Raw genomic sequence first — 20,112 nt, 5'->3', positions numbered from 1 at the left:
CAGACTGTTTGCTTACAGATAGGTAATTCCTCATGGAGAATTTCTCCCCGAAAGTGCCTCTCTCTCTTCATTAGGCATGGAGGAAGTCTGCATAACTAGCTTAGACATAGATACCTGAATTTCAGAAGGTTACCGCTACGTGAGATGAATTCCACATGGAAAGTCTGTAATATTGCCAGCCTAAAATTGGAGGCTTGAAGTGGACTGAACTCAGTGACTTGGATGGTGTCTTCTACTCTTATTGTCTTTTGTGTTACTTCACATCAAATTTCATGCACTTTCAACTCTGGAGTAACTCTACTTTTACAATCCATCCAACAATCAAGATACTTTTAAGGAATTACAGAGGAAAGTTCACTTTGCTAAGTAGTACTGATCTCCTGTAATTTAGAATGGACCAAGTTTCTAGAGACCAGTTAAAAAAAAATAAGTGCAGTAGGATAGCCATGTATCTTACTCTTCTCAAAAAACAAGACTAGACTCTTGCTTGTGCAATTCTATCTTCTGCTGCTGACTGGGTGCTACTTCAATAGGAAAACTGAAATACTAGTTCTCACAAGTTTGTTTTCTGCAATCCCAGGAGGACAGGTAACAGCCTGCTGTTTCTTGTTCTTGGAAGAGGACAGACATAAGCTTGTTGTACTCCATGTCAGAAAGGAAGCAACTTTAAAGGATGGCAACACCTTTTTAAAGAAGTTTACGTTATGTTATGTGGGGAGAAACATAATATTTCTCTCTCTGTGTCCCCATTTTCTTCATTTAGCTTTAATAGCAACCATTTGCTCCATTTTTTGAGTCACTTATGCTATTTTATCTGACCATCATGTCCAGCTTCCAGAAGGTTGCCCTCCTATCGCCTTTGGAGTATCTGAGGGGTTTTTTATATGTCTACTGCTGTCTTAGAAGACTGAGGCTTCTCTGTCAACCACATCTTTTCCTCTTCTCCCACTCCAAATTGTGTGTTCGGTTCTGGTCCAGTGTGACCGTACAGGATACGGAATTGATTTTGTGAATGTTAGGAGGTGACCATCAGGCTTATTTTCCAGTTGTGCAGCTCACACCCATACTAGACAAGATTAGCTATGGGTTATCATTTTTGCCAGCTCTGTTAATACACAGCAAGAATTATGAAACTATTGGCTTTTTTTTTATACATGAAACAAGCATAGACATTAATTTTTTGGCCAGACAAATCAAGTAACAACCCTGCGAAGATCTTCTTGTGATGAGATACAGCTTGACAGAGATATGGCAAAGAACATTATGTGCAGCATCTTCATATACAAATGTGTGCTGTGTGCACGTGTACCTATATATTAGCAAAAGAAACATTGTCCATTTATTTGACCTTTTCCTTGTTTCCCCAAACCCTTTCAACTGGTCGTACAAAACTGTACTGTTTTGGTAAGCTTTAGCTTTCTGTATTACCAGTCTCAATGAATATCTGTAATGGTGAATCTGAGCAACCCTTTCTCATTCACACCTGTTGCCAACCACATTTTCTTGGTAAAAGTTTAGCTAAGGAAGATGAGTCAGAGAGACTTTCAGTATCCTCAAAGGGACAGATGCACTTCTAGAAGAAAAGCACTGAAGTGCTTAAGCGAACAGAAATCAGGTTTACAAGCACCATGCTTCAGATATTTTAACACTCACTCTATCTAAATAAAGACTTTTCACAGTAAATGTCAGCTCCTTCTTTCACATTAAGACATGCCTTGGAAAGTGGTGCAAATAGTACATTATGTTTCTTCACACACTACTGAAAGCTGCTAATAAGGCATCAAAAATGTTTTAGCACAACATATCTTCTTTTGCTTTCTGCCTTGCTGAATGCTTAGAAGAGATCTTGTTTATAATCTATATCCATCAAGGTCACAGAAGCGTGGGTTTTGGGACCAGGTCAGAGAACCATGCATTGAAGTAGGCTGTCTGATTTGCCACAATTATGCTAGATATATGAAGAAAATCTAATTTTTTCAAAGACCAGTTCCAGATTACTTTATTTAAGAGAATATAAATTTCTGGAGTTTCTCTCTAAACTTTTGTCTGTGAAGCCTGTCTGACAAAAGCTACAGTTCCCAATGCCACTCCTTGATCTTACACTGAAGGAGAAGTTTCACAGAGATTCAGATGTTTCTCACAGGTATTTTTTATCCCCAAAGGACATGAGAACACAGGGCTCAGAAACATAGGCTTACAGATTTTTTTGCGTGAAATCTAATATCAGCAATCCTGGATCATTTCTGGGCTGTTTCTGGACACAGTGAGTGGGTTCTTAACAGATATTTTACTGTTCTTTTTCAGTATCATTAGCATTCAAACTCGATTCAGAGTGTTGGCCATGCAGAAATCATCCAGGTTTGAACCCCGAAGACCTGCACACTTTGCTAAAGTGAAGGGACTGGGGTTTTCTGCAACCACAAACCCTCGTTTGACCTTTTCTATTCCCTCCAGTTATAAGAGCATCCTGTCTGAAGCACAGCAACAAACCAGAGCCCTGTAGAGTAAACGGAGTAGAATGGACTAAGGATGGAAATACAGAGAAAAAGAAAAATCAGAACTACCAAAGAAAAAACATTATGAAAAACTAAATTTATTCTTTTTCAAGTTAATTTAGTCCATATGCAGCAACACTTCAGTCAAGCTTTTATTACCTTTTATTACCTGATAGTTTGTATTAGAACTATCCCTGGACTTTCATTGTCCTAAATAGTATACTAGTCTTTAACAAAGATATTCCTTAGACTGTTCAGAGAGTAATTTCCTTACTTTATTTTAATAAGAAGTATTTACTGAAATAGAAAGAAGAAAGTGGGAAACAGATCATGTTTAAACCCTCTAAACAAAGGTGAATTTTCTCTAAAGTGTAATCTTCTCTATGCTAGTGTTAGATAATGTCAGATGTTAGTATTAAATGTTAGTGTTAGATACTGGTTTTAAATATTTCTAGCATTCAAACATCTTATTACCATGGAAAACCCATAAAACCTGAGGTGTTACCGCATGCAATGATGAGCAATAATGAAGCCTATACAAAATTACTTTCTAATACCATTTTCTTAGTTCAAAACTCTTGTGGAATAGGGAATTACAAGTCTTTCTGTTTGTCTTTGTTTCTTTGGGGGTGTAAAGGACGTAAAGAGATGGCTAACTGAGTGTCTTTTCTCTGAAAAGGAATGTTTTGCTACACTTCCTAAAGATTATCAGAACATGATTGATGATCTTTGAGGTCTCTTCCAACCATAATGATTCTATGAATGATACAGAAGATTGAGTCAAAGTTCTGGGCAAGCTCCAGGCCGACATTTAAAACAATAGATCTGAATTCTGAAGCTGCAGATACTGGTTTTAACAATGTATACATCTTGGACTAGTATGATACTAAGAGAAAATAACAAATCTATGATTGAGAGCTAGTGGGACAAAAACTAATCTGTGTAACTACAGGTTAATGTAATTTTAGTAGAATTTGAGGCTTTCAATGGAAAATTTAACTGGACACATATAAAATGGGATAAAATTCAGTTCGTATATGACTCAATATTTTTCTCTGATAACCTTTTTTTTAATACATGCTAAATGCACTATTTGTTATTTTTTTTATTTCACTAATATCTGATTCAGTCCTATTAGGGAACTTGCTAAGTGAACTAGAGTAAATAAGGGCACAGGAATTTGAAGTAGGACAAGGAATTACTGCTATGGTGGATGAGAAGGAGTAGATCAGACACGGAAAATATCGAGGGACATTAGTAACTAAATTCCTAAAGATTCACTCTTTTTTGAATACTTGCATAAATTGTAAAACATGGTCTTATCACAGTGAAAAAAAAAAAAACAACAGGGAAAAGAATATGAAGTAGAGAAGATAAGCAGCGTATGATCTATCAACGTATACACACCTACAAATGTACGTTTCTCATTACCTTTCAGGAATGAAATTAACTTCTGCTTTATGATAAGGCCTTCTCCTTGGACCTAAGTTTTTTTTCTGTTCTTTTTCACAGCCCTCAAAAAGTCTTCCTTGCCTCCTGCATAGATAGCATGATGTCTTCTAATTCTGAGACCAATGTGAGAAAATGGTGCTAATTTGCTTGAGGCACAGATTCAAACCACAAGCCTTCTCAAACCTGGGCAGATTGGTGTTGATAACCTCAAGCTATTAACAGCAATCTGTATTTCTGCCCTGCTCGGTGCTGATAACCCTGGCTCTGCACAGCTTACTGAATGATTGAACTGACTCTGATTTGTGTTGTTCCTGACCCTTGCCACTCAGTCTGTCCTTCTCCTGATGAGCTTACTTTAGTTGTTCCAGTTTTAGCTTGAAAACTCTCAATTGGAAACCTCTCCAATTCGAACTGCTTTTCTTGATTCAAGGGAAGTGTTGGGAACAGGGGCCAGATGGCTGCTCTTACTATCCTCTGCTAGGGGCTCCCCTTTTTTTTCAGAATATCCTGTATCTTCTAGTTCATACAGCCTAAGTACACTTTAGTGCTCAACTAACACTAACCTAGCATGACTTTAACTCGGTATTAGATTCCTTTTCCTCCTTTCTCCCTGACTTTCCTCTCCCTCCCTCCCTCCCTCCCCCCAAATACATACCACCCTATGCCTCAGCCAGCTCTGACACTCTTCGGTTGGAGCAAGACAGAAGGAATACCCAGTTAACATCTTCCCACATTTCCTCCAGTCCCTTATTTGTCTTTAGTTCATTTCCCATTTGCTTGTTCCCTTACAGCCCCTTCCTGTTCAACCCTCTAACACAGAAATCTGTAAAAACACAAAGGTAAAGTGGAGGTATATGTAATATTTATTAAAAAAAACCCCCGAATTATAATGTTCGTAACTCCCTCATTCTCCACATGCAGGGTCTTGGAATAGTAACTCTTAACTCCGCTATAATGAAAAAAAATGCCGTCAGTAAATGGAAACTTTTGAGGTGAATGGAAGTTAAGTATTCACCAAGGATTTCAGCTTCAAAAGCATCTGCAATCTTAGTACTTCAGTGCCTTCTGCATATTAAAGACAACCATTTAGAAATTTGTGTCATTATTGTCTATTTCTGCAGCAAACAGCAAAAGTACCATGGTACCACAGTATTCTGCAGTTACATATCCCCATAAGTTATACTTTATTTACTGTAAAATTCAGAGTAATTTGAATAAATTCTTCATTTGTGGGTACATACACATATACCTTTGCTCCATGTGGTGTTATTTTTTTGATTCCTTCTTTTTGAACAGAACAAAAGGCATGTTGTCTGTTCCAAACAGCTCTTTATTTAAAAGATCATTAAATACAATACCAAAACACAACAACTGCAGTATATGCATTATACAACCACCCTAAGGATTTGGTAGTACACAAAAATAACCAAGAGATTTCATCCATGCAAGAACTATTAAGTAAACTGTTTCTCAGACCTTCCCCATATGTGCTATAAAATAGGAAATCTCTAAGGGTTTTTTTTTGGAGGAGGATAAGGATTGGTTTTTTAAGCATAGGGATTATTCATCGAATCAATTAAATTGTTTTTTGCATCCTAATAAAAGGTTGTACAACATTATATTCTAGGAACAGTTGTCTTTAAATAAAACAAACAATATGGTTTTGAAAAAACGTTTTGGAAGAACTACATCATTCATCCCAGACAAAATGATTCCCAAGTCATATTGCTCTGTGACAGCTTTCTTTAGGAAAATAATGCACAATATAGCACATACTAATGATTTTATTTTTATTTTTTATTTTTTCTTTCTTTTTTTCTTTTCTTTTTTTTTTTTTGTGTGTACACATTTATTTTAGACCTTGGGGTAAATATTTATAGAGGGAAAAAATCTTAAATTCTAAAATATTGGATTACAAAAATCTGTCATGCAGCTTGGATTTTTAAATAATGAATCAGAAAAAGCGGCAATAATGATGTCAAGATTGTATTTTACGATGTTTCCAGTCTATCTTCAAGATAAGATTCGCGGATGTACAAACCCAGCAGGTTTTCACTCACATGCTGTTAACACTTTGCTAAGCAGCTCAGACACTACACCTGGACAGGGGTCCTCAGGCTGCTGGCAGTCATTTATGACAGCAATGGGTAGAGTTACACATAAGAGAAACGTATCTTGCAAAAGATTACTACAACTGAATTTCAAGAGTAAAATAGAACATGGTTCCAGATCAATACTGCACTGTAACTTTTGAGTCAAAACAGACCAGTACTTGACCCATGGGGAGCTCAAACAGACAAGTGCTATGCCTTGGTAATTCAAGTCCAGTTACGTATAATCCCATCTTCTCCTTCTGTATGAGGGGATGTGAGGAGTGTCTTGAGACAACAGCTGTACACTCTCATCTACTTGGAAAAAGCAGTTCTTAGTTGGGCAACTACCAGCTTGTGAAGGCTTTACGTTTCGTAATAACTGACACCCCTCCCAAAGTTCCTGGCTGGCTCCCATGCCATTTCCCCACGTTGCCACCTCAGAGCAGTCATTCGACCAGCCAAAGCTGGTATCACAAAACTCTTTCTAGTCCACTGTCTGATTATTGGGTCTGTCAGACCTATCCAAGTATCCTGGGTCTGACAGGTTTTGAAATCTCAGCATCAACACTATGCTTTTGTGTGTGTCTTAATGTGACACCTGCTGGATTCAAGAGATTGGATGAGAATGTCAATTTTCAGTAGCAATGAACAAAACCAAACAAATATGGTTTAGCTCCTCTTGTTTACAAATCTTAAAAATGTGATTCAGATGCTCTCTGGCAGTCCAGTAAATGGAGAGAAATAAAAAAACATTTGATGTCTATTTATTACTTTATTTAGATGTCAGGGCTATTTATTTTTTATCTACCTATTTATTTAGTTATTTGCAGGTTTTTGCAGCCTCACTCATGACTTTTGAATGCTTTAATTTGGTAGCAATGAAAAATCTCATTCCCCAGGTTCCTTGTGAAGATCAACCCCTCCCTCCACTTTCTTTGCTTCCTGACCAGCAAGATACAAGTTCTGACCCTATTGTTATGTCACAGAAATCAGTACACTTTATTCTGCAGGTTCTCTGCAACTCTTGCCTATGACTGCCTTCAGTCAGTCCAACATTTTGGATCTGGAGAACATCAGTGATCAGACTGGAACCTTGGGGAATTTCAGAAGAACCTGCTCCTCTTTCTGCCCGCCTACACTCAAGTATTATAGTGGTGGCTTGCATCTTCAGTTTGATACCACGTAGTGCAAACTGGTAACTAATCTTGGGGAAAAAGAATAAAGACCAAGACCAACTTATCATGACTCCATTCTGTGTTAGTTAAGAGTAAGGTATGAGGCATAGCCACAATCATACATTGCAAAATTAAATCTCTTTTAATCTGCAAACTCCGCATTTCACCCACTCTGTTCACACCACAGCCATTAAACTCTTACCTAAAACATAGAACAAAGTTTAGACTTATTAGAAAAGACAGAAAACAGCAAATTTTATAATATACCACAAGTAAGATTAAAGAAAGTTGAAGACTTATTTTATCACCACATTTAACCTCGAGAACAGTAACTATTATTTTATAATGTTTCTTTTAAAGAAAAATTAACAAATAAATGCTTCAGAGGTGATAAAATTATTCATTTCTCTATGTTTTACTTTTCTCGTATAGGGCATTTGTAAGATTATGAATAACTTAAAAATATATAAAATCAAATTAAATCTCAGTTACATTTAATTCTATGTTACAAATAACTGAGAGGTTTCTGCAATTGCTCTGTATGACAATATTCAATATTTCAGGAGTATGAGAAATAATTAAGTATAAAGTTTCTGGATAATTGGTATAATTATTCATCTATGAACTTCATAAAACCATCAGCAATGGAATATGTAGGAAAAATGTGCTCCTCTGCGGGGACAGAGAAAGACAGCAAATCTCTCAGTAATTGCCTTTATAAAATAAAATTGTCCGTATCAAAAGGCAGTCCTTCTCAAAACGCAGCTCTTTAAGCCAAGGTAGCAGTCTTAGTTAATGGCCTTCAAGACAACATTTTTAAACTTAAGGCAATTATGAGCTGCAGAAAAAAAAGAAAAAAAACCACAAAACAACCAACTGCCTGAATGTACAAATCTTTACATATTGTGAGGCCTCCTCTGGCCTGAGCTTCATTCAGCACTCACTGCGCTGCAAACACAGCATTGATTTTGCAGGCAATGCACAGCCAGGGCCAAGGCAGGTACCCTGAGGTTCCCAATGAAAGAAGGTGTGAAATAGAGACAAATATGCATAAGCCTGCCTGGTTTTTTGCTGTCGTCATCCAAAAAGGAAGGCTAAAGAAAGGCTGCAATTCCACAGCAGTGAGGTCATCAGGAGGTAGCAACAGCTAGAAGTGAGAGGAGATTTCAAGAAAATAAGGGTCCCCCAGACATCAAAACATCCCTTAACAGCTCTGTGCATCTGGCTTAATCGTACGGTTTCAGTGTGTTTTCTACCATTTTAATGCTGCTATCCTTGCTTTTCACCAATGACCGATAAGCTGAAATGGCAGCACTGGCTTTTGTACCCTTACTGATCACGTTACAATTACAGATACTGTTTCCTCATCTAGTTAGGACTGTCTCTCACTCTGGATGACGTTCCTCTGACAGCTCCCTGGATCCCTCCATCAGAGGCTAAGGAACAACTGAACAAGCTACCTCCTGCCAAACTTTAAGCCCTGCCTCCTCCAGTGACACACAGTAGCTGGCCATGTGTGGATTTACAGCGTGCTGAAGGGAAATGGGGTATTTTAAGCCATTTTCAGCCAGTCACTCTGGCTACTCTGTTTGCACTGCAAGGAACAAGTATGCAGTCACAGGGTAAGTCCTGCTTGAGTGTGGAGCACTAGAAGAGGGTGGAACAGCTCATCATCATTTGAGGTGCTCTGCCATCATCCTGTATATCTAAATCACCTCCAAAATGAAACATGGAAGGGTGTTTTTGTTTTTGAAAATGTTAACATTCTCTATCACATGACATTACCTTACCCTACTTTTTTTTTTTTTAACTTACACTCTTAAACCGAATACAAGAGAAAAATATCATGGCAACCTATTTCTTTTTGTCTTATTCTTCTGTGCTCCCCATGAAATAGTGATCTGAAGTTCCTTTTCTTTTTTCCTCATATATTGCTAGCAGTGAATTTTGGAACAAACTCTGTTCTCCTTTGTTATTTCAGACCAACAGGTAATTCAGGATTTAAAGTGTCCGTAATAGGACTAGGGAGCTTGCAGGTTTGTTGAAAAGAGGGATGTTTCTTAGCCACTTGAGAGCATACTATGTCTCCAGTCTAATTCCACAACAGTTTCATAAAAAAATAAAGGGTATGAATCTACCAGAACCTTATTTAAACAAAGCCCTTAAGCGCATTAAGCATTTAAAACACTGAGACCAAATGTGCTTAAGTGCTTTGCTGTATTCAAGTCAAAACAATTATTACAGTAATTAGTGTATGCTTAGTTATATCTTGTGAGTGCATGCACTTAGTGGCTATTGAATAAACAAACTGATTAATAACATTTGCAGTAAGAAAAGGAAATATAATTAGCTTTAATGTAGTGAAAATACATTGTACTGTAAAAAACCCATCCCTCGCCATGTAACAAAGTGGTATAACCATTGGTACGAGTATGTTTGTTCTATGCATATCCCTGTCTACGTTTGATAATAATTGACAGAAAATCTGACCTGTGAGAGTATTTGAAATTGAGTGGTTTTTTTCTGGCAATTTGTTGGAACAGCACTGCTTTGAAGAAATACCTCAAACAGAAAACAGGTAGGTTTTCAAAAGCAATCTGTCCTATTCGTTGCCTCCTGGTCTGAGCATCCAGACTCCATGGGTCTCAGAGTACCCCTCTATTTTGACTGTTGCTGTGACCCCCAGTTCTTTCAGACTGTTTTCCTCCCAACCGGAACCCAGGATCATTGAGATCCCAAGGCTCACGTACACATCACAGACACAGAGATGGGAAATGTGCAAAGTTTCAGGTGGCACTTGATTCCTCATGGCTTGAAAACAACTTTTTCCACACTGGGAGCTTTCCTCTCCATCAGTTTCCAAGACTGTCTTTAACTTCTGAAATGGCCTGTTGTTATTCCAAATTTGTAGAGGGAGGGAAAGGAAATGCCTTTTAATTGTAAGTTTAGGATGTTCTAATTTTAATTCCTCTTTCACATATTTCTCCCAAGTTTCTCATATAACTCAATTAGTGTTTTAACAGTGACATTGCAGGAGAATGAATCAGCTTTTATTTTTTGTCTTTTTCTTCCTGAGCATTTATAGATTAGGTAAACACTGTAAATTCTTTCACTGATTTAATAAACTGTTTTCCTTATTTATTTGGTGACACACAAGACTCTGAAGCACATCTCAGTTTGTTCTCACTAGCATAATTTGTTAAAGTCTCATTTATGTATTGTTTTCTTAAATTATGACTCTTCACTGGCAACTTAGGAGTCAGGAACTTAAAATTCTTTTACAAGCAGTCTATTTAAAACATGATTTTTTAAATTGCCATTTATAGTTAGCTGATATTATTTCCTTCCTTCCTTATACCTACTCCCTAATAAATTAAACTGGCCCATATATAAAATATTGTGGCAGTTCTGACTAGTGTAGTATACAAAAATTTGCAAGGATATGTATGTTTGAGGTGTTGTATTAAGAAATTGTAAGATTCTCAGTAGGGTTTATGGACAATATCAATTTACTTGGTGTATGTCAGTGTGCTTTATAAAATAGGAAAAGACTACAATATTGTTGGAAATATGTTGAAATCTGAGTTTTGTACAATACATCATGCTTAGAAACTAGGTTTATTTGCAAATGCATTGGTCCAATTAATCTCAAGTAGGAAAAAATCACAATCAAGAAACAGCAATTGCAAAAAAGACACAGTTATGTTATCATCTTGATGATTTTCCATAGTATATTTTCACACAAGTATAATTTTAGATTTAAATAAGATAACCATAACGCACAGTTACCTATAAACTAAATATACATTGTTTTCTTCTGCTGCATCAGTAATATGAACTTCTCTTGAGTATGTATGGTCTTCTAGCTTTGTTCACATGTAGCTGCCTCTTCAGAATATAGGGATTTTTTCTTTTCATTATTTCCTTGTCTTGGCTTGAGTTCTCTAGATCAAAAGCATCTTGCTGAAGTAACTGGAGAATGCAAGAAGAGATACAATGTTATCAGGTTTTTTTGGTAATGAAGATTATAAGTTCCTAGGAAGTTTTATAAAACTTTGTTTTAACATCTGTCGGGGGGGTGGGGAAGAAAAAAAAAAGCCCAAAACTCAAGACACAAAACTAAGATCAGGCTAAAGATGAACTGATGAGCTGAATCCTGTGGAGGTCATATTTACATTTCACTGAAACAAATGAGATCATTGGTTTTGACTAGAGAGAAAAGCTGGTATGTCCTCCTTGACTAAAACTCAAATTGACTTAAAACTTCCTAATGATTGACACTCTGTAATCACTCATTTAGGCTAAACACCTCCCAGAACACCCACTGCTTGCTGGTTTCAGCTTTTGAGCAATATTTTTATCTTCAACTTCCTACAACTAAAAATTCAAAATGTGTAATAAACAAATAAGAAATGAAATAAAGTAAAAGAAAGCCAAAATTTTGTCAATCAAAATTTCGTCAATCAAAATTTCTTATATAACTGTGCTTTGAGTTTTACTTGGAGATTTTAAAGTGTTTTGCTCAGATTCACTCCTGCTTTATCTGTTAAGATTTCATCCGTTCTCTCACCATGTTCTTCCACGGTCAAGTACAGTCCTACTGTCTGCCTGAAAGGCATTAAACTGAAAACATTTTTATACTTACCTCAGTATTTCCCTAAGCAATCAAACTCTGTTACTCACTTAATAAATGAGTGTTCATCTAAATTCTATTGAAATGAATGGAAAGACTCTCATGGTTTCAACAGACTTTGGAGTCAATCCTGGATGAATAAGATCACAAGAACTTCTTTCATTACATAAATTGTTTATTTCAAGCCTTTTTCAATCCATCTCCCTCTGGCTCTATCCCTTCTTCTTTTATTGTGTCTTACAAACCTCTGCACTGCATAAGCGTGTTCCTAAACTGAGAGAGAAATAAAATTTTTTCACTTTCACATGCAGTGCTGTTAGGAGTGATAATTCCCAACCACCGCAAGAGGTGATGCAACTGCCAAGTAAGAAACTGTGATCAAGTCATATGGACTATTACATATAGTCAGTTCTATGGTAATTCAGCAATAAATTTACTGATGAAGAGAGTCCTCAGAAAACTCTGGTTCTCAAAGATGTTGCAGTCTTTTGTACGGACCATCCCAGCTAATATGAAGGATTATGAATAAGCCTGCAAATACAGAGCTGTGATTCAGCAAACAAAAGAGGATCAAGATTCAGCCAGACTGTCCATGAAGCTGCGATAGCTGAAAAAATTGTGTTTACTGGAAAGTGGATGGTGACATTGAGATATTTTTTTCGCTATTCAAAGCAGCTTTTAGCGTAACATATAACACCACAAGTGGATTGTGCCCAATGTGCCTCTGTGTGATCATTGCACTAAGATAAATACCACAAATGGACTATAAACAATCGTTATTTAAGAGCAGCAATCCTCATACAATCACAATGTCAACTTCCAGGTCCTCTTTAGGTGTGGGAAAGCGAAAACCAAGAGTTTTCTTGCTACCGGTTTCCTAGCAATGATAAGAAGCCCAAAACACTTGGTAAAATTAGATGTACACATGGGCATGTGTCCACGCATTTTGAATCCATTTTGCCTTAGGGCCTTAAAAGGGTTTTCAGAAACTCTGCCTACATTTAGTTATGTCTCAATAAATCTGCAGTAACTTCATGTCTGTTAAGCAGATATTAATTTTGTGTTCTGCATCGAGTTCACTTTCGTGTGTTTGTTTGGTTCCTTGGAATGGCTACAAAGAGTAGAGAAACTACGTAAGTGAAGAATAGTTCTCATTTATCCATGGTTTGTTACAAAAAACAGACACTCGCTCATCAGAAACATTAATTCACAACTCTTTCAGTAACTGGCATATTAGAGGTATTAGAGAACATAAAACAGGGAAGAAAAGCTCAGACAATGTGACGGGGTCACAAGAATATGGATTTTAAAACATCACTACAAACAGTCTGAGAGTTTAACAGCAGTTGAAACATGCATTTGTGACTGTTTTACCTCCCAATGCTGAAAGGCTCTGCTGTGGCAAACTTTTTGGAGTTGATATACTGTCAGCATTGCTTCCAAGCTGAAGCCATCCAGAGCAGCAGGAAACTGTCTTCCTGAAACAAGATCCTCTTCATCTACCTCTACTGTTTCCCCCACTTGGTTGTTTATGTTGTTGACAAGATTGCAGACATTTAGCAGGGTCATTTTCCAGTAAGGAAGTTTTGCTCTGTTAATCTGAAAATGCAAATACCCACTATTTAACATGTTGCATTTTTTGTTTTGTTTTTTAGTAATGTGTGACATTCAAACATTTTGGTAGGAACAAGTTTGTGTGTTTGAAGTACAGTACTTTTCATCTGCTCAACTTTTAGACAATAATTAGAGAGTGCTGAAATCAGGGCAACTTATTTATTAAACACACCAAGTCTCCTTCCCTACAGCCTTACCCCCCAGGTAGATATACACAATGAAAAACTAAACTGCTACAAAACCAGACTGGTAGCATTTCATAGTCATTCTGCACAGGTGCAAACAAAAACACAGATGAAAATTGGTACAATATAAATTCACAGGTGTAAATCAGGACAATGAGTCAAATCCACTGGATAAATTCCCTGGTACTGGAATCCAAGGTGGATGCCTGTGGTTAACTAGATGCTCCTCCCCAGTTCAGAACAAATACCAGTCATTTCAAAATTCCCTGAGAAAAGGAACGGAGTCCCTGCTTCAGGACAAGCTGTCTGATTAGGGTGAGTCTGAAGTTATGGAATCTCTAAGCCCCAGGAGTTTTGGATGCTGGAGAGTCATAAGCCTGGGAGATGTGAATCGAAGGTCTATGGGCTTAGATCAAGATGGAGCAAATATGAAACAGGCTTGTGCAAACAATATATTCCTTATTTGGTAACTGGACTGAAAAACTCAGACCAACTGTATCTAGGTGGTCCATAATGGACCTGTTCAGAGATGTTACAGAAAGACAGAAATTTACCACGGTTTGTCTCAAATCTTGCTTGCTCCGGTACCTTGCGTTATTTAGGAGCTATTTAACTTCCAAAAGTTACTTTAAATTAACCGTAAAAAATGTTGAGAAAAATAATTTTTACTTTTCTACTGGTAATGTTCTTTCCAAGCAGTTGTGGCAGTAGTCTTCTTTAGTTTTGATTATAAACAGAAAAAAGTAAGTGAAAAACCTAATTCTTAACTCATTCACTGCTTTTCATGTCCTTGTCACTTTCTTGGTTCTCCCACTATTAATTATTTCTTTCAAATTATATTCCTTTTAGTGGTAAGCATAGAAATTAGTTTCCTTAAACTAGAACTGGTGATGTAGCAATCTCCAATCCAAACCCAAATAGCAAATTCCTATTTATTACTGGCAAGGGTTTCCTTACTGTACACATTAGGATTACACTTTATCTACGAACTGAAATGTAGTTGCTTCTTTTCCTGGAGGTACAAAGTTAAATATACGTATTACATTAACACAGCCATTGCTTTATTACACAGACAGCATTAATTAAGAGTGTGGACGCAGCGCTTACTTAGCTGAAGATTAGGTAATCACATAATCTGTTGTTTCTTTAAAGCACCTTCCTAACAAAGGTGCATTGTATGCAAGATTCACCACATGTTACTATTTTGTGAGGGAAAAGAAAGAAAATGGAGAGGAGTGAGGAAGAAACAAGAAAAGCGGGCATCACTATTAACATTAGTTACAAAAAATTCCCTTTTGGCCATAATCAGTCTCCAATATATACCTGATCTACGCATGCCTTTCAAAATGAGAATAATTTAGCCCTTTAACAAAACCACTATGTGTTCTCAGATTCCTGACAGTGGTCAGGCAGGAAAAAAAAAAAAAAAAAAAAGAAAGAAGAGTATTTTGTTTTGAGGCTAAGGAAAAAAACAAATCTCAAATCTTATTCCAAAGCTTGAAATTGGTTCTGCATTGTTTACTTTGAGCTCATCCGTTGTCTCATCTAGGTGTCCTAATTAGTCTGTTGAATTATTTGAAAAGATGTGACAGATTCAAAACAAAAATTAAGCTCTTTACAGAATGTCTAATTTTATTAATAGAAGTTAAACTAGCAAAAAGAGCAAGTGTCCACTGCAATTTAAAAATCTTCTTCAGTCTCTTTTAAAGTATTTGTGAAATATAAAAATATGGAGCTCTCCATGACAAATGAGGAGGTTTTTCCAGTGCACTTCTCTCTCCTGGGTATATGAAAGAAATGTGAGCTAGCACTACAATAGCTAAATTGCAATGAAGAATAAAATCTAGGGGCAGTGCTACATGAGCAAGTGAGAGTTCTGAGTTAAAAAAAAATTAAAAATCCAGTTGATGGGAACAGAAAAGAAGAGGAAAGGATAGGGAAATTTTTTATGCCTTCTTGCATAATTTATTGAATCTTTTTGATCTAAAGTTACTACTTTACATTAGCCTGATGCATGTCTATGTTTAAAGGAACTTTCCTCTGTATATTAGTAAAATACTTAAATAGCAGACTTCATTAGGTTAGATTGGTCTTAGCTGCTACTCACGAGGTTAGGGGAAAAAAATTTTGCAGTGCGGTCTGCAAACATACTTTCTTTGTTAAAGGAATCTAATTCCCATTAATACCACACATATATCACCTCAAAATATTTTTACTTAGGTACACCTGCTTCTGACTTACATGGCTGCCAGCTCACTGAATGAGACTATAAAGCATTAAGAACTTCAGTCAAGAGTGATTTTTTTTTTTTTAAGTGAACATGGAGCTCTCCAGGTCATGTCTAGTCACTGAACAGAGCAGTCGTATTAACTTTTCTAGTCCACTATTACAGCAAGCATTACAATCAGACAGCTTTGTTTTACAGATTATGGAAAATCTCTGAGGCAGTTACCCTACAGCAACATGTGAAAACATAGCTTAAGATGACCATAACTCAAATGTTCAGGTACATTTCCAATGTGTGAGGTATTTTCCACACAGGTCTAAGCAATATCAACTACAGTTTCTCAAGACATGTTTTGGAAAACACCTACACAAGAGATGAAGGACCCCGTATCTGCAAAGATGGAATTAATTTTTTTTAAGATTAACTTGAAAATATCTGGGAGTGATCTGAAGGACAAAAGAGACTGCAGTATGAATCAGAATTTAAACGTTATTAATGCTAAATGAATGCACTCATTCATGACATGATCTATGCATTTCCATTGTTGAACATGCTTCTGAAATAAGACACAGATATATAGTTTCCCACACTCCATATATCTTGAAAGAGAATTTTAAATCATCTAAGAAACTGAAATGAGCTTGAGAATATTTCCTTCTTTGACAACAGGTTTGTCCTATGAAAGATTACAGACAACCCCAAGTTATATCTTTTTCTTTCCATTTCTGGTTGAATGATAACCCTGATAAGGCACTTCTTATGTTACAATGCATACTTTCCAAATGTGGGTGGTTTTTTTTTTAAAAAAGCAAGTTCAATTCTCTGCTTTTTACATTCTTATCTAGTGAAAGCAGATGAAAAATTCATAACCAAGTAAAACCCAAGGTAATGCAGGATCTCTATGGTTCCTTTTTGGAACAGTAGTTGAATTTTGTTCAGAATGTAACCAGAGAAATAATAAAAATACTCTCTGCCTTTAAGCAGATATGGTATTGAGTTCTGTTACAGTGGAAGTTCTTCCATGGTGTATACTAATGCTTGTACATGCAATGAATTTTAATGTGCTGACTGAGTCAGGAAGTCAGTAATTCCTAGGCAGCTGCAGCCTTGTCTGCCTCTGACAAGGAGGTTAAACTGCCTGGGCACATACAGTCAGCAACAGGCACCCTAGAACAGCAAGAAGCTCACAGGGTCCAAGACTTCAGAAAATTAATATCAGTGGGGATCCCAAATGTGGAGTATATTCTAGTGAGGATATATGCTTCAAGGAAACACTTTTTTTTTTTTTTCTTTAATTACTATCATCTCAATCTTGTTTGAGTTCAGGGCATTCTTCATGCACTTGGTGGTGTCAGGCAAGCATTTAGGAAGCTGGGAATAGAGCTACCTGATACAAAAGAGAGACAGCAGATAACTGTCCGCATATCTGTAACACTTCAGGTTGTGTTGCCTTACCAGATCTTCCAAATGGCTCTTTGGATTTTATTTTAGAGGAAAGACAGATCAAGCATTTTAGGGTCTTACTTGATCCCCTTATCTTCTTCAAGATGTAACAGCAGGGAAGGGTGATAAACTGTACTAAATGTTGAAGACAGATTATAACAAGCATGGACATACTTCTTTAAAGATGGAGAGTGATTCAGTACATAAATGACTTCAAAGAGCAGTTTGAAAAGGGCCAGTAGACACTGGACAGCAGTCTGTGAAGTCAAAAGCATACGGTAACTCTTTCCATAACATTGGATAGACTACCTAATGTTGCAAAAGGTGTGTGCTTAACCCCAGCTGTAGCCTTGATATTATACTTCTCAAATGCCTACTCAGGAAGATTTTTTCTGTCAAATACTAGAACCACAAGTGATAATCCACTTTTCTGCATTTTTAGATCTGAGCTTTCATAGACAATTTTTTTCCTTTTTCTATTCTTTTTTTTCCCCATCTTAATGCTATTTAAATTGTCTGTATTTTCCTTGCTGCTTATTACCAAGCTAGTGTGAAAGACGGTTAATGCAATTTAACAGTAACCGCCCTCAACTGGAACAAGATCTCAGGCACAATACAAGACATCTACTACACATACCATCCTCAAATTTGTCTCTCACACCAGAACCACACTTTTGTTCTAATGAGGGTTAAAAGCTAGCTGAGGACAACAACAACAAAAAAAAGAATTTGTCATTTCAGTAATACTGGAATACTGGTATGTCTCTTGTAGAAGCACTTATGCACACTTTTTAGTGGTTCCTCCACACCTTACTTTGATGTCGAGAGACAATTTATATTGAACTAATGAATTTTAGATTGTGATTTAAGGCAGAATAATGTAGAATTAAGGCATTATCTCCACAGTGTATCTACTGCTTCTGTCAACTTCAGGTGTCACTTGACTTATGGTATATACCATAAGGAAATCGAATAGCAAACTACATGATGTAAAACAGCATATAAGAGTATCATGGCAAACACTATTACATTATCAACTGCTGCACTGTATTTGTGCATTTTTAGTTACCTGAGATTGTGCTCTGTGCTGCAAGGGAGGAAAGGATCAAAGTGGAAGTTACGTTCACAGTTCCACTAATGGCAGTAGCAAAAATACCAATAGCTGCAGGGTTTCCTCCCAGGGCATACGATGCTTTGCCACACAGAGAAAGAACTATTTTTGTCAGCCTCCTGCATTGAAATTTGTCTCAGGAAAAGAATACCTATTAAATCTTTCTGTACCTTACAGAAGCGAGTGGCAAACAGGTTTATTTTGCATCTAAGGTTAATTACCACGCCAGTAAAGAACATGGGAACCTAAGAACTGCCAGACCAGATCAAAACAATGTTTTCTGGCCTCATTTCTTATTCTAGTCTATTCAAAGGATCCTGTGAAAAAGATCACATATAAGCAAATACAGTAAATACAGAAGTATTCCAGGCAGGTTTTGTCCTTAACCATCAACTAGTCATTGGCTTATGAAATTCTTTTTTTGGGGAAATTTTCATTTTATTTCCCATTGAATTTAAGCACCACTTGAACTTCATTACAACAAAGAATTAAAACATTCAATCATAAGCCCATGGCACTTGTTTCATGGTTTGTTTTTTAATATGTTGCTGACGAAATATTAGATATATATATTTCTTAGATCATTCAAATAAGAGTGCTGAGAAAGTGTCTGTCTATCAGCCTGTTCAATACACATCTGCAACACTTGCTGCTTCACCTTGTCAATATGAAATTGGAACTGAATTTTTGTTTATTTGTATTAAATAACATGTACATCGCTCACAGTCGGGCAACTTGACAAGGAAATATCATTTATCAGATTACTATTTTCACAGTCATGTCCCCACATTCCTGTTCTATTATTAAATTCCTAAACCAAAATCAGTATATATATTAATAGTTTTTGCTTTTATGACTGGCTTAATTTTATACGCATGTAGGAGAAGTCCTGCATAAAAATAGCACTTACAGATTTGACTCAAGGTTAATTTAGCTTTCGTCAGGCATAATCCTATTGGAAACACATTTCCTCATATAAATTTACATCTCTGCACATAACAGTTTTGACAGTTTAATGAAAGTACCAGTGTTACAAGTGAAGAGCACTTTTAGTGTGTCACATCAACACCTTTAAATTCCCTTTGAACTGGAGAAAATCTTGCACCAAAGTAATGTCTAGCACTGAACTTTTGAGTCTAGACCATAGGTTATTACTTTGTGCAAAGACTTCTGAGCTTGTAATGAGAATTCATTGGCTCCCTACCCGTCAGCTAAAAGAGGAAAAATAATTACCTTTGATGTGTACATATTGGTCAATAAATCTGCTTCTAATGCCTTCATTTCCTCTTCTGAATCTGGGAATAAACAAGAAACATATGTTTAATATTTCATCATAAATCATGGACATTTCAATTCAGCATACAGAATTTAGATATATCAATGAATTTTGAAAAACAAACAAACAATTTAGATAAAAACACAGCAAAGTGATCTAGAGGGACTGTGAGGAGTCTTCAGGTAACAGCAACATTATGTTAAAATGGATACTCACTACCTTTCCAAAGCATGGTCAGGCTTATTGAAGTGAATGAAACGATTCATTAATCTCAGTTCACTGGTAGACAGGTCCACTAACCTGCAGCCTTTTCAGTAAACAAAACTGCTGCAATATTCTTCATTCAAAATCAGTATGATTTTCATAATCACTATTTGTCACCTCTGCTTACTTTGGAAGAAGATTTTG

The 20,112-nt window shown here is 36.5% G+C and overlaps 1 protein-coding gene across 1 annotated transcript; it reads right to left on the bottom strand.

Moving 5' to 3' along the window:
- Positions 1 to 10,447: 10,447 nt before the first annotated feature.
- Positions 10,448 to 19,715, bottom strand: NTS (neurotensin). The gene is made up of 3 exons (XM_009702853.1): positions 19,662 to 19,715; positions 13,223 to 13,447; positions 10,448 to 11,187 (listed from the first exon to the last, which is right to left on the bottom strand). The coding sequence occupies exons 1-3, from the start codon at positions 19,707 to 19,709 to the stop codon at positions 11,041 to 11,043; spliced, it is 420 nt and encodes a 139-aa protein (XP_009701155.1). The 5' UTR covers positions 19,710 to 19,715; the 3' UTR covers positions 10,448 to 11,040.
- Between the last annotated feature and the right edge of the window lie 397 nt (positions 19,716 to 20,112).

Source organism: Cariama cristata, unplaced genomic scaffold (assembly GCF_000690535.1).
Source record: "Cariama cristata isolate BGI_N322 unplaced genomic scaffold, ASM69053v1 scaffold5986, whole genome shotgun sequence".
NCBI lineage: Eukaryota > Metazoa > Chordata > Aves > Cariamiformes > Cariamidae > Cariama > Cariama cristata.
The sequence above is the reverse complement of the archived record's forward strand: the minus strand, read 5'-3'. Positions and strand labels throughout refer to the sequence as shown.